The 15,318-nt window shown below is 36.2% G+C and overlaps 1 protein-coding gene across 1 annotated transcript in view; it reads left to right on the top strand.

The window, feature by feature from the left end:
• Nucleotides 1-6,755, top strand: part of LOC128858234 (AF4/FMR2 family member lilli) — a 224,593-nt gene extending 217,838 nt beyond the window's left edge. The window contains exon 9 of the mRNA XM_054094325.1: nt 3,622-6,755. Coding sequence (XP_053950300.1) covers nt 3,622-3,732 — 111 coding nt within the window. The 3' untranslated portion in view covers nt 3,733-6,755. The remainder of the gene's footprint in view (nt 1-3,621) is intronic.
• Nucleotides 6,756-15,318: the final 8,563 nt, after the last annotated feature.

The following is a 15,318-nucleotide window of genomic DNA, read 5'->3' as shown; positions in this document are numbered from 1 at the left end:
CGCAAACCTGGTGTTCAGAAAATTTGCAACCAAAAATATTATCTAAAATCCCTCTACTTTCGCAAAAAAATTGAAACTTTAGTACCTCTCAGCGAGTTTTGAATTTGCAACAAACACCAGAAAGAGCAAAATCCCCGGATTAGATCGGTTTTCACTTCAAATGCTAATAAATCTTCTCCTGCATCTCTATAAAGGCCTCCTACAATAAAATAGTTGAGAGTGGACTGTACCCACAAGTTTGAAAATCTTTCCGTCATCCCAAAGCCTAAAAAACCGTCAACTGGAATATCTGGGTACTTACCAAAATCACTACATTACTGCTTGGAAAAATCAAGGAAGTAATCGTTTATAAAAAGGCAAAGTGTTTCGTGACTCTCAATAGCTTCATTAGCCAGCATCAAGGGCCTCTAAAAAGAAATCAAGGGTCAATAGCATTAATGACCATTCGCACCCAGCCTAGACCTTCAAAAGGCTTTCGGCCGAATTTTTCAACACAGAGTTTTAAGCCAACTTCATGAGTGGAAAGTTGGACCAAAAAATTACAATTTTGTGAAAAGCTTTTTACCAAACCGCAAATTCTGCGCAACGGTTAAAAATGTATACTCAAGCGCACACAGCTTATACAATAACTTTCACAAAGTTATCTAACTTCTAACACACTTCTCAAGATATTGCGGGCTTTATTCGACTCCTTGCCTTAAGTAACAGTGTATGTATTGCATTGTACATGTAAGTATATAGCTAAGAGGCTTGATATTATAAGCTACTTAACCTCAACAAATTATTTGCACACGAAGAAAATTGTACGAACTTACTTAGAACACTAATCTTATCTTCAATTGAACTGGGGAGCTCCCACTAACACTCGACTTGTCTAATCACCATATTATGCTGACGCTCTCAGAAGCATTTGGGCCTTTAAAACTTCACCAGTTTAAGTAATCCTATCTGAAGACAGGCTTCCTACAAACGAATAATTCGTGCTTAGCTTCACACTTAAGCTCATGCCCAAACTGTATTTAAGTAGCCGCAAACCCAGGAGATAGATTTCGTCGTCGTTTTACTTATTAAACACTTCTTCAACAGTGAAAATTTTTTCATCTGTGAAAAAAATATTTTCATGGCTGTTGACCGTGTGCCACCGAAAAAGCTGCTTGCATCTATCGAGCTTAATTTTTTTCAAGCGCGTTGTCAAAAAATGACCATTCGATGAAGATGAATAGTGAAGTGAAATATTTCTGGTTCCTTTTTCGATTTTTATAAATTTTTATGTAGTTTGCATAATTAAGCATTCTTTTTGAAAATATTTTTTTTGCAGAATTTTGAATTTTTTCAAAAATTAAATTTTTTGGTCTACAGTGATTGAGAAAACCTTGGATTTGCCATTTTTCAACAAGCGCCTTCAGATTTCTTTCTTTTTTTTTCATACCCTCATAGCTGAGGGTATAGCCAGTAATTTCAGAAAGTGTCATATTGGGATTTCTTCAACTTTTGAGTTACATTTATTCAAATACGTACAGTGAATACAGATAGTGGTAGTTTACTCAGTAAATTTTGGTAAAGTAATGGAACATTTGAAAATTATAAATTTCGATTATAAAATATTGATAACACGAGCTTTCCGAAGCAGAATCAAAACTGTATGTAGTGCTTAAGTATAAATTTTAGAACAAATCGAATCCAGTAGAAAAAGTGCGTGTGGCAGAAGTGAAACTTTCAAGGCAGGCAAAGAAAGAGGGAGAGACCCGAGAGAGAATGAGAGAGAGAGAGAGAGAGAGAAGGAATATATATATCTAAATAAATTCACAACATTTGCAGAAAATACAAATAGACAAAATTAACAAAAATAACTATACGTTGCTCTCTCTCGCTGCGATGTATTAGCGTGGCGTTAGAGCCGTGCGCATATAAAGCGTCTAACACTATAACCTGCATAGACAAGGCACGCTCATGAGCAATAATATCTATCCTATTCTAACAATATGTTGCTCTCTTTCGCTCTACTATAGTAATATGGCGTTAGTGCTGTACGTTTGCGCGTCACTCTCTTTTTCTCTCTATTATGTTCTAAAGCCTTGTATAACTTAATAACTTGATAAAAACTCGAGTTAAACTTTCGGTTTCAATGTCAATCTTTCATCTCCATTTTAACTTAAATGCTTCGCTCAATCAAACCCCAGCTCATTGGAATTTCACCAACGTTTTCGGCTAGGCCATGCAACTCATAATTCATTAGTTCTTCCTCAAAATTGGTTTTGAGTAAAGTGTGAGAGCAATGGTAGTTACTGCGCATGCCCCATCATAAAGTCGCTCGATCTTGGTCACGTAGGCAAAAGTAGTGTTGGGAAGCGTAAGCTTAGCTTTAACAAAAATATAACATCAGCTAATTGTAGTTAGCGAATTTGTGCGGGTGGCCTTAACTTATATAATGTATACGTGGTTCTCTCTTGCTCCTACAATAGGAGTAACGTCGTACGACTTAGACTAAAGCCTTAGGAGTGGGAGAAAAGACGAAGGACCGCACAAAAGGGAGACGTGAATAGCTTAAAGTGAATCTAAGATATATATAAGGTATAGCTCTCTCTCCTCTTCCTCTACGTTATATCTTTTTTCTCTCTCGCGGAACGAAAATGCCTAAAACGTTGCATGACCTTGAAATTTCTCACTCGTCCATCGACACCTAAGAAGTTTCACTTCAAAAATCGGCGAATCTATTATAGTTAAATTAATAGTTCTTAAAAACAAAGCAAGCTCGCATAGACAGCTGGTAAATTATGTGAAGAAGTTCTTTGCAACATTTGAAAACGATTGGTCGAGTAGATTTTGACTTATGGTGCGCACAGGGATAGAAATAATACATGATCAAAATCTGTTTGAACACTAAATAGAAAAACTTTACCTCACCTGCCGTATTCACCGGACATAGCTGCTTCTGATTCTCATCTATTCCGGTTGGTGGAACCTAACTTATCGAAACAGCAGTTTACTTCATATGAATATATTAAAAATTGGTTACATTCATATATGGAACTGTGGATTGAAGAGATCTTCCGACGTGGTATCCGAATGTTACTAGAAGTAAAGAGGAAAATAGCAGCTCATAATGGATATTTTGAATAAAAAACAATATACGATTAATTCATAACAAATTTTTGTATTAGTTGAATACTATATATGAGAAAATTTCGAACTTGGTACAAAATAAAAAAAAAATGTAAAATTTTTAGGAATTTATATAAAAAATTCTAGGTGAATTTTGATGTAACATTATACCGCTTTGAAGAGGCACAAAATTTACGTTGATTTTTGATATTTGTTTTCTTGTAATGAATTTCCTTGCATATAACGAAGGTTCGACATTTTTTATGCCAACAAAAAAAATATCTAAAAAACAACCTCTTCATTTCATTTCTTCAAAAATTAGAACCTGCACTTGCAGTTATTTCCTATTGCTTTAGCCCTCTGACCCCTTTCAATAGCTATTTTCTAAAATTCGTTTCAGCCGAATGCCTTGTAGCTAGAGCTTTAAAATTTTGCATGTAGGGCAACCATTTAAAGTTGTATTTAATTTAAATAAATAAGTAAATAATATTCACCTATTTACTCATTCTGTCTTTACAGGACAAAGTCAAGGAGGTTTTCGACACTGCAATTTGGGAGGGGCTCGCGCCAACAACCTTGCCATCCACACCAAAGCCACCGCTATGGAAGAAGCTATTGTGCCTGGCGTAAGAAAGCAAGACAACAATGCCGCACCTACACAATGACAGAGATAATAACAACAAAAAATATGAACAAGTCAAGGCAAAAGAAAGCCGCACACGAACGAAGCAATGCGCATTAGGACGAGGAAATGAAAAACTAAATTTGTTGTTGGTCAAATAGTTTAACGCAATGACGGCGATGTGAAGTATAAATTCAAGCAAATGTTTTTGAGCTCATTCACTTCGTAGTTCATTGCAATGCAATTTGACCTTAAAGTTTAAACTGAACGAAGCAGAGAGAAAAGGGTAGTAGTAGTTTTTCTGTATCAAATATTTTTCTCTAAAAATTGTTAAAATCTAAAACTAAAAGTACTTTGTGTGGTATGAAAATTGACTTACACTTGTTCATTTGTTTTCTAACGATTCCCAGTAGAACTTCAGATCATCTTTCGGGTGTTCACATAATTTTCCCTTGCGAGGATGCGATTATTTCCACATCTCTGATATTTCAGTGTATACAAGTTTTGTTTGACTACTCCCTTTACTCACATTGGTTGTCCTATAAGGGCAAAAATATCATTTTAACCCTTCAACGAGCAATGAGGAGAGCTCCCAGAAGAATCATGCCAAAGCCTTCTAAACGAATAAGAAGTGACTATTCCTACAAAACTCTTTACTTAGTAATATGAGACAACAGATTACTGATCTTGTTTTTAATTTATCTATTGATTTAATGTATGATTAAAATTTTTTCTTCAAAACGAGGCTTTCGCATAACTCTTACATTTTTTCAACTTGAAGTTCAAAGTGTTATTCAAAATTACTTGACAGCTTTGGGATTGGTAGAACAAGTTGGGATACCAAAATAAAGGTAGAAAAATAGAAGATTCTATACACTCTTCGATGTCGCTCAGCCCACGGTGAAAAGTCGGAGCAGGCGGCCATAAAAAATGTTTACGGTTTATAGAACCAATGCAATGAATCGAATGCAACAGAAAGGTAGTGGCTCCAGAGATTTAGATTTTGCTATATTGACGTTGAAGATCAAACACGCACTGGTAGGAAAATCGTCGAAACGGTTGATACAGTTTTGAAAATCATGGGGATGAAGCTGCATGTGCGCACTTAAGTCAATCTGAAAATTAGGCAGAAGACCATTTTTGAAACAGATGATAATTGGCGCTGAAAATGTATCACATACAACAACATCAACAGTCGAAAAATATTGTGACCAAATGGTAATGAGTTGACCCAAATGATGGCCAAACTCGAGCTATCTCCCAAAAAGGTTTTTCTTTATATTTGGTGTGTTTAGAGTGGAATTGTTTATAATGAGACGATCTCATTTTGGCTCTCTACGCTCATCAACTGACTAAATTGAGGCAGTCGATGAACCAGAAGTGGTCAAAACTTGTGAATAAGAAGGGTTTTGTGTTCTATAAGGAAAATGCCCGGCCGCAAACATCTTCAACGAAGAGCCAACGGGAGGTGCTATCGCATCTGCTGTGTAGTTCAGAGCTGTCATCAATCGATTTATCACCTTATCAAGCATTTAAAAAAATTTCTAGAGAGAAACTCGCGAAAGTGAGCTGACAAATTGGTTGACAATTTATTCAATTTCATTTCATTTTCAATTTCAATTACGAAGCAGCCTTCAAACTGGACAAAATAATAGAAGTGAAGCTCAACAATATTTAGTACCAATATTTGCTACCAAAGAGAAATTTGTTCAGCAATTTTTTAGGGGTGCTATGCGTGGTTACATTTTAATAAATTATACCCTCAGGGAAAAGGGTAGAATTGAAAAACGCACAGCATATAACGCAGAATAAATAAAAATACGAACTCTTTCTGAAAGAGAGGAATTTGCTTATTCTACCTTTCGTCTCCTTTGCTGTTCTAGAACGAGTAAAGATGGTGTATAAAAAAGAACAAATCTCACTTATTGCTCTGAAATTTTATCAAAATGGGTGCTTTTCTATCCTTGTTTTGGGTTACCTTCCGTTTTTTTATGCTCTCTCTTTCTTTCTTTCTTTCTGTTCGCTAACAGGTGAAAGGGCGTAAAAAATCGACAAATCTCGTTTATTGCTCGGAAATTATGCCAAAAGGGGTACTTCTAAGAGAGATTTCATTTCTAGCTCTACTCTATGTCAAAACTAACTAAGGGTCCTCATATATGAAAATATTTTTATATTGATTCTTCTTCTCAATGCTTGTATACACGCATATCTGCTAAAGACTTAATTTTGTTTGAAATTTTTATAATTAAAATGCGAAAAAAATATAAATATAATAAAATTCTGCTTAGTTATTAATAAAAAATGTATTAAGTTATTATTGTAAGTAAATTTAGAGCAAAAGTCCAGCTTTATAGACTGATTAACAAGCAAAGGTATACATTTAAGCACAGAAGATGATGTTTGTAACTGTTAAATTCTTAAGAGAAATATTTCTAATTCGTACTTTTTGGGTATTTTTTTTATTTTTATTATAAGTATTACCTGTTTGTCATTGCATAATGCATATAAATCGTTTGGTTGATATTTAAATAAAATATTTAAAAATCTCTATTCATGTTAAAACTTTATTAAGGTACTGCCTGATATTGGGCTCGAAAATTCAAAACAAAAAAAAAAAAAAACAAGTTCTCATTGTTTTATTATACTTTTTTATTATAATTTTCTTTTTGTTGTAATATAAGGACAATTTCTGCCCAATGGTAGCATTTGTTTCTACATAAACTTAGGCGAAATATGTTTGTTACTCATACACATTTGGAGTTTATTGTTAAGTACAATATCATATTTTATAAATAATTTAAGACAATATCAAAATATAAAAAATTATTAAAAGAATCTACATTCCATCCATTATAAACGTATAAGAATTTGTATTTACAACTAAATTTTATTAAGTTTTCTCCATACGCTGTACATACACGCACATTTATATGAGTAATTGAGCATAACTGTCTGTGTGTAGCCAGACCCATTTGAAAATTTTGAATAAAGTAATTTTGTAAATGTATGTTTATCATATGCATATTATTAAAAAAACAAAAATAATAATAATCTGTAGTTTCCAATTATTTAAGGGACGCATTCTAATTCTTAAAATCCTAAAATCCGATTTTATTTTATTTTTTTTTTTGTTAAACAAAATTAATGGAAACAGTGTAAATCATTTCCAAAAGACTGTTCGAGAAAATAAAAATTTAAATACTTTCGGACAGCCAATCGGTCAGGTAAAAAGTCCTAACAGAGTTTAACAATGCACTCAACAAACTGGCCACTCATAATCAGGTCTCACTGATTTGGGTATCAGAACATGGGGGACACGAAGTAAACGAGAAGGCAGATTTGTATGCCAAAAAGGGGCAGAAGGGCTATTTATGGGGCCAACCCCATTTTTCGGCTGTAACAGAAATAAAATAAAACAGGAAACCAAAAAGGGATCCAAACTAAAATCAGGGAATTCTGGAACGGCAGCCTTATTCACTCCTAAAAATTTTTGAACTTCAATGCCAACAGAGCAAAATCTGTCCTAACTCTAGATAAAAAGAGGCTCATATTACTCTGTGAAGCACTTACAGGTCTATTTGCTGCAATAAACACCTTAACACAATAGGATTATCTAGTACAAGATTATGCAGGTCCTGCTGTGATGATGAGGAGTCTATGGAACACTTAATCACCAATTGTGAGGCATTGGGCCACAGAAGACACAGAATATTTGGCGCGTACCTACTAGAGGAGGAAGACCTACAATTGCTCCCTCCTAAGGAGCTGGTTCGATTCCTCGGTATACTAAATAATTATAATTAAGTAATTAGGGGCGCCCAATAGATCAATCTGATCGCAATGCGTAAAGCTCTTAGCCCGTACAACCATTACCATTACCCTTAAACAAAATTATAAAAAAGAGTTTAAAAGAAAATATAATTATCGAGATTTGAAAAAAAACGAAACTATTAAACATATCATTGACTATATTCGGCAGTTTTTTTGTAAAAGTGTTGAAAATGAAATTGACAGTTGTACGTCGTTTTTGAAATTACATCACATTTTTGTAAGTGTTAAGTGGCAAAAGCTCATGAGGAATTATACTGGCTTAATATAGGGAGACCAGGTGCGGAAGACCACACAACACGTGGAGGTGACTAGTTGAAGCAAAGCGCTATAATCAGGCCGTTTATGGAGACGAATAAAATTTCTTTCGGGTCCGGCACTCGAAGTGTAACCAATTAAAAAGGCCATAAATTTAGTTTGGAAAATTACTTTTATTCAATTCAAAGTAAAAAATGTGTGAAAATATTACATTATTGCTCGATATGACCACCTTTTGCCTTGACTATGGCCTTGAAACGGTCCAGAGACGAATCGCAAGCTGTCCTAATGTGACTTGCAGGTATTTTTGCCCACTCGCGGACAATGGTGATTTTCTGCGCCAAGAAACTGGTGAATCTTTTAGCTTGGACCTTGCTCTCCAAAAATGGCCCAACGAGAATAATCCATTGGATTCGCGTCTGGTGAATTTGAGAACCATTGTGTGGACGTTATGAAGTTCGGTACGTTGATTTTAAGCCATTCTTGGTTCACTTGAGCTTTGTGAGTCGGTGTCGAGCCCTGTTGAAACGTTCATGGTTTGCCACTAAAATGTTTGTCTGCCCACGGCTTCAAAGCAACTTCCAGAATACTTTCCGGACAATATTTCACATTTACCTTGACAACAGGTTCGATGCAAACGATTGGAGAGCGGTCATCTGCGGTCACAACGGCCCAAACCATCCCCTGTGGCGGGTGCCGCCACCTGATGGCCAATCGATGACTCAAATTCTCGTATAAACGGTCATTTCACCGGCCCTACCGTTTGGGAGTTTACGAATTGCTCAATTTGAAAAATTTTCTCATCAGAAAACACAATGTTCGAAAAGTGACCGCTTTCGGCTAAGCGAAGCAACTCCTTCGCTCTCTCAAGTCTGACTTGTTGCTGCTTTGGTGTGAGATCATGGTCCTTTTGGATCTTAGATCTTGTAAGGCTTGACTTTGAGATCATTTTTCAGTATGCGGCGGATGCTACGGTCAGATTGTTTCCTTTCTTTCGTCATTTGATTGGCATTTCGTGGGGGATTTCGCTCCAGTCGCTTCTTCACTTTTTGAACCATTTCACGGTTCTAACGGCAACTCGGTTCAGTCGACATTGTGGACATTTTGAAAAGAAATTAAATAAATCATTACTTGTGTCTAAACAGTAGTTCTTTTACCGATTCAAGTAGGGGGAAATAAAGTAAGAATGGATATCGGTGGTTGAAAATGGTTTTATTGTTCTTCACAATATTCTGCGTAATGACCGATATATTGTTGCATTCAGTTAAATCAATTTTCAAAAACCTTTGTATCGTTTCGTCTCCAGAGCGTTTTTTAAATTGTGTGGGATTGAGCGTGAAAACACTTTTTATACCACTTATTGATACTATTGTCATACTATTGCTCGAGGATACCTTAATCTCACGGTATGTGACATGGAGGTTTTACTCAATCATTTCGCGCACAGCACCGATATTTTCTGGCACAACAACTGATTTTAGATGAACTTCCCGCATTTATCTGAATTTTAATTTGTGCAATCAGCAACCATCTGAATATTTATTGCATCTGTATTAGTTTTTTGCGGTGCTAAAGGATGGGTCATACTTGCGATATAGTGATTTCATTTCATCGATGCATTCTTGTCTCATTAATTCGCGTCGAAATGAGAAAAATTATCGTACAGAAATATTCTCGATTTAGTTCCATTTCTTTGCCGAGATTAATTCTTAAAGCCATTAATGCGTTTATAGTAAAATATGTCAAATGTTGTAATTGTGGAATTTCCATAGCATCTAACACCACTTGAAGTCCAAAAATATAGAAGCAACTATTGTAGGTATAATCAATTTAAAATACTGAATAAAACAATTTTCAGTGCAACTTCATCACTTCAGAAAGCTGCGAATATTTTCCCGACCAGGTTTCGTGTCAGTAGATGCTGCTTTGGACAATCTGTAATCGACCGCTTTTTATGAGTTAACTAACTTTGAACATTTTTGCGTAATGGTATGAAGTTGTATGGTTGCTAGTGTCATTGGTTACCTGAAAATAATTGACGGAGTAATGGATCATCGGGTGTATTCTGATGTTCGAAAAAGAAATTTGAGGCCAAGCTTTCAAAAATTTGCAGCAAGATAACGCACTGTTTTTATTTTATTATTAATAATTAACGCATAAATGTGCTAAGAGTTTAGTGGAAGAAAATTAGGGTTTTTTAAGCTTTTAGCTGATAACCTGTAAAAAAATAAATAAAGTGAAATACTTTGGCTACTGTGACTAGAATTTGACGAAATTATCGTGGCTCTTAAAAAGCTTCGAAATGAAAAGGTTATCGGTTAAGACTCTATAGCGGCTGAGCTCCTGAAGGAAGGTGGTGAGGAGTTACATAAGTGCCTCCACCATTTAATAATAGACATATGGGAAAAAGAATCCATACCATCTGATTGGCTAGGCTGCATAATCTGCGCAATACACCAGAAAGGTGATAAGAGAGTATGCGATAACTATCGTGGTATCTCACTGCTTAAGGGGTTATATACCTTGTGTTTTTCAAAAAAATCAAAATAAATTTTATTTCTTTATCGTAAAGTACAATCCCTTGAGAACATTTTCCAAAAATTTCATAGAGATCTGAGCAATAGATCGAAAGTTACAGCGTTTTAAATTGTGCGTCGTCACGTCCTGAGCGTACGGCCTCATGCGGCGCTTGAAACTTTAAACGCGATTATCTCAAAAACGTGTTTTTCCAAAAATGCTTTTGCGGTGGACGCGATTGCAAAAAACGTATTCAACCGATTTTTATAATTTTTTTTTTTAAATTGTTCGTAATTGATGTCGCCTCTTAGTGAACGATCAACTTTTTATGTATAAATTTTTATTTTGCAGATATGAATTTTTTAATGCCAATTTTAGGACTGTAGAAGTGGAGTTTTTTAAAAACATGTTCCTATTTTCACAAAAATCAAAATATTTAATATATTAATCGTTCACTAAGAAGATATAACCCTATACTAATGAAATCTTTTCGATTTTTTGATTTCAGTTGACTTGGTGGACTTGAATCGCGTCCACCGCAAGCCTCTTCCAAAAAAAGGGTCTTGGGGGAAAACGCCATAACTCCGCCATTTTTAAATATTTTTACACAAACAAAGCCTTTTTTTTTTTTAAACATTGTAATATCCAATAATAAAAACTTTTATACAATAAAATTATTGCTACATATCTTTAAAAAAAACCCAACTTTCGCTAATTTCACCGGACCACAAGGTATATAACCCCTTAACATGGCGTGCTAGCTCTTCACAACGGGCTAGATGTTCACAGCCTGTTCTTTGATTTCGAACAAGTTTTCGACTGTGTTAAAAGAGATAGGATCCAGCACATACTGCTTATTCGTGGAATACCTGCCAAACTAATAAGGCTCGTTAGCGTAACACTCACTAATACACAAGCAAAAGTGGTCATTGAAGGCAAGCTCACAGAGTCGTTCTCTATTGAATCAGGTGTAAAACGAGCCTTATTAACAGTCATAACCAATTTGATGCTGCACTTGGTCGTAAGACAAGTCAACAAAGGTGGTACCTTAACACGTTGACTGCCGCGCCGGCACCCATTGCCCGGCGCATGGCTTTTCAATGGCGCCGCGCCGGGCAATGGGTGCCGGCGCATTGTTTTTGGTGTAATATTGCGTCAATTATATTTTCTGTCGTTTGATTTTAAAATTGAAAACATATAACAGGATATATATATATAATGTATGAGAATTCAAATATAAATATGTGATGCACACTTGCGGCGCTGTGTGATAACCAGCAAATTTCGCTCGGCAGTCAACGTGTTAATAACTAAAGCGACCCAAATATGTGCTTACGCAGATGACATTGCTATTCCCTCAAAAAATAGGAATGATTTAAAAGATATGTTCTTAAAACTTAACAAAATTGCGAACGGTATTGGTCTTTTTGTAAATGGGGGCAAAACCAAAAATCTGTTGAAATCGAGGCGGCCCAGATGCAAAATTTTCATGTGGGAGCCTATACTTTTGAAATAGTGCATTTTAAGTACCTAGGAGTTATGTTCGCATGTAGCGGTGATTCAACTTCCGCAGTCAGGGATCGCATCAACTCCGCCAACAAAGCATATTACGCCCACCTTAACATTTTCAAGTCCCGACTTTTGTCTAAGGCTACAAAGGTAACTATGTACAATACCCTTATTTGACCAATCCTAACGTATAGTTGTGAGGTATAGACTCTTAATCTGGTAGCGCGCAGATGGCCAGCATGGAAAGAAGAATTTTAAGAAAGATATTTGACCTAATAAGAATAGATGATGGTACCTACAGAATTCGATTGAACTCTGAACTGATCGATCTAACCGAGAACGAAACAGCTGTTAGTTTTGTTGAAGCACAGAGCTGGTTGTACCGGGAAGAAAGCCTTGACAGGAAAGCTAATGGGGTTGAAGGCCGAAGGCATACCGAGGAACCGTTGGATAGACGCAGTGGAACACGATCTTAAGAAGTTGGGAATACGTAACTACGAAGTAACAGCTCAAGATAGACCGGAGCATTGGAGGAGCATTTTGAATGATGCACCACACGTTGTGACGCTATGAAAGAAGAAGAAGACTGTTAACAATAAATACCTAATAAATAAATATTCATTTTCACTTTTAAAAAATTCCTGCTAATCAATACTTTTTTTGTTGACACAGTTTAAAAACTTTGATGGTGCACTGCATAAAGATTTTTTATGAACTAGTTTTTGCAAAAACAATGGACGAGTTCCAAATTTTCAGTAAAAAAAAATTAATTAAATATATTGTAGGAAAAAGTTAACTATCCGTTCTTCCACACGAAATATAATTGTGAATATGGAGTTAAAATTTCAAGGCTATCATTGTACTAGGAGCGGATTTGGCAAAGTTCAAAATATAGTAATTTGAACATTTTTATCACCTTAATTCTTCGCATATGTAATATCTCAGGTCATCCCTTAGCAACATTTTTTTAATTTCTTCGGCTACCGAATCCCCGGAAACAGCAAAAACCGCTGCCATGAACATTTTTACTATTACCTATCACTCACAAATGTACGTAAGTTAGCTAGTAGTCTTCCGGTAGACACTCCCAGATCACCTAGACAGTCGGTGTACAGTTTGTTGTGGCAAGCATCATTCGTCGTGAGACGCGCGTAAAGTCTTAATTTTCCATTTATTGTTAACTAATGTGTGCGGTTAGAACAACACTGTTTTTACGTAAATTTTACTTCTATGCCTCGTATTAATGTTACTGCAACATAACTATTTCCATTTCATAGTCCGAAAGCAGTTAACGCTGTAATTTCTATTGCTGTTTGCTGTTTGTTTGGGCAGCTACTGCTAGCACTGCCGTATAAGATTTCAGCTGCTCAGCTTTTCAGCGCAATAACATTTTTCTTTGAGTAATGGCGGCTTCATGCTGAGGCTTAAGTGCTTCCATACTTTTTACGAGTTGTTATTATGCGGTGGTGTTGTAATTTTCTTTTATTGTTTTTGCCCGTAGCGTAAATTGGTGCAGCCTTTGTTGTTGCTCACGACTTCAAACTTCTTTAGAAAATAGAATCATACAATTTTACTTTGTTTGCACTCTACAATTTGTTTGTTGTTGTCTGCGGAGTAGTGATGATGTTGCTATTGTTGTGGTTAGACGCATTGTTATCCTTGTGCCACGATGGTGATGTGGGTGTGGTGAATAAGAATTTTTTTTCATTGTTTTTTTTTTTTTTGTTTCTACGTAAGTTGCAAGCTTTTAAATCCTTCTTAGCATACAGTTAGAAATAGTTTATGCATATGTTTTCTTTGCAGCATACTTTTCCTTTCATTTTCATATAAATATAAATGTGCAGGGTGGCCCATTTAGTAGCGGAATTTGATTAGGCTGCTAATTATTTGAATAAATTTGTTTCGAATTTCTTTGTAAGGAGTAAAACAATATGGAACACAATTTATTTCTAATGATTTCACAGATGGCTTTACGGTAGCCTATTCTATCATGCAATAAAGTTTTCATTTTATATTTGAGAGGCCGCCTAGCCGAAAGGGTTGGTGCGTGATTATCATTCGGTATTCAGAGGGAACGTAGGTTCGAGTCTCGGTGAAACACCAAAATGAAGTTAAAGATTTTTCTAATAAAGGTCGCTCCTCGGCAGGCAATCGCTAGCCTCCGAGTGTAGACTGAGTAGACTTCAAGGACTGAGGAGGAATTGGAAACAATTCAACACCTTGTTTGCACATGCCCGGCTCTAGCCAGAAGCAGAAACCGATTTTTAAAATCCAATTTCTTAACGAATATAGATAATCTATACACTTTAGGTATCAACAACCTTTTGCGCTTTGTCAAAAGCTCAGGATGGTTCAATATGGAGAGGTAAATATAGCCCAGCCCCCGCGGCTCACAACGGACCCATTCCGAGGTCTAAGTGGCATCTTTGTCTCTATTTGCGATACGGCTGCCAAACCTACCTACCTACCTACGTGCCGCGCCGCAAATCCTTGCCAGAAGGTTGCATTTTTAGTTATAGATATCGGGGGTTTTTTAGCCTGATGAGAACTATTGATATGGATAACTATAGGTTGATGACTGAGAAAGACAAACAGTGTTGACATTTTTGTGCAATAATATTCGGCAAGTCATTAGATATCCTTTAGCGCCAGAACAACGTTTCTAAAGTGTGGAAATTTACATTGAAAAAGATATATCTATTCGTGATGTTCCTATAGCACTGACCGCATCATTATTTCTTTCGAGGTAAGGAAGGAGCTGCGGTTGCGATGAACGACCTCAAATTATTGGCAAAAGCCATGCAGGAGAAGTTGAAATCAACCGACCTTAAAATCAGTGTCGAAAAAACGAAAGCGCTGCATCTCATTGACACCATATCGGAACCACTGATAGTGGGTGAACAACAGTTCGTGGTCACCACTGATGGCGGTTCTGAGGTGGATGTCGAATATAAAATTAACACAGCTATATCATCTTTTGGCATACTCGCTCCGTCTTGGCAAATCAACAGTGCCAGCTTTCACATCAAACTGCGCATCTTAAACTCGAACGTCAGATCCGTTCTATTACACCTTTATGTTGAAGTAACTGCGAAGATCACTAAGCGTCTGCAAACGTTTATAAATAGCTGCCTTCGTCGAATTTCACGAATTTTTTTTCTCTCGGACAATAATCAACGCCGAGTTGTTGGCGCAAGCTAACCAGGTCGACGTTCCATCAGAGATCAAAAAAAGGAATTAGCAATGGATTGGTCACACGCCAAAAAAATGACGATAATTGCGCTAAGCACTGCGCTGGCATCTATTTCAACGAACTGGTAGATGAATTCGCAGACCACGTACGGCTACGCTTAACAGAAGCTGAAATGAAGTCTCTTGGTTTATCGCGGAACGAACTACAAAATAGATATAAAAAATTTTTCCCTTGTTATTGGTAAAACAGCTAGCACAAATATATGAGGGCGATTACTTTGAAGAGGACA

This window comes from Anastrepha ludens, chromosome 3, assembly GCF_028408465.1.
Source record: "Anastrepha ludens isolate Willacy chromosome 3, idAnaLude1.1, whole genome shotgun sequence".
NCBI lineage: Eukaryota > Metazoa > Arthropoda > Insecta > Diptera > Tephritidae > Anastrepha > Anastrepha ludens.
Note: the sequence above shows the minus strand (reverse complement) of the source record. Positions and strands in the feature narration are given on the sequence as shown.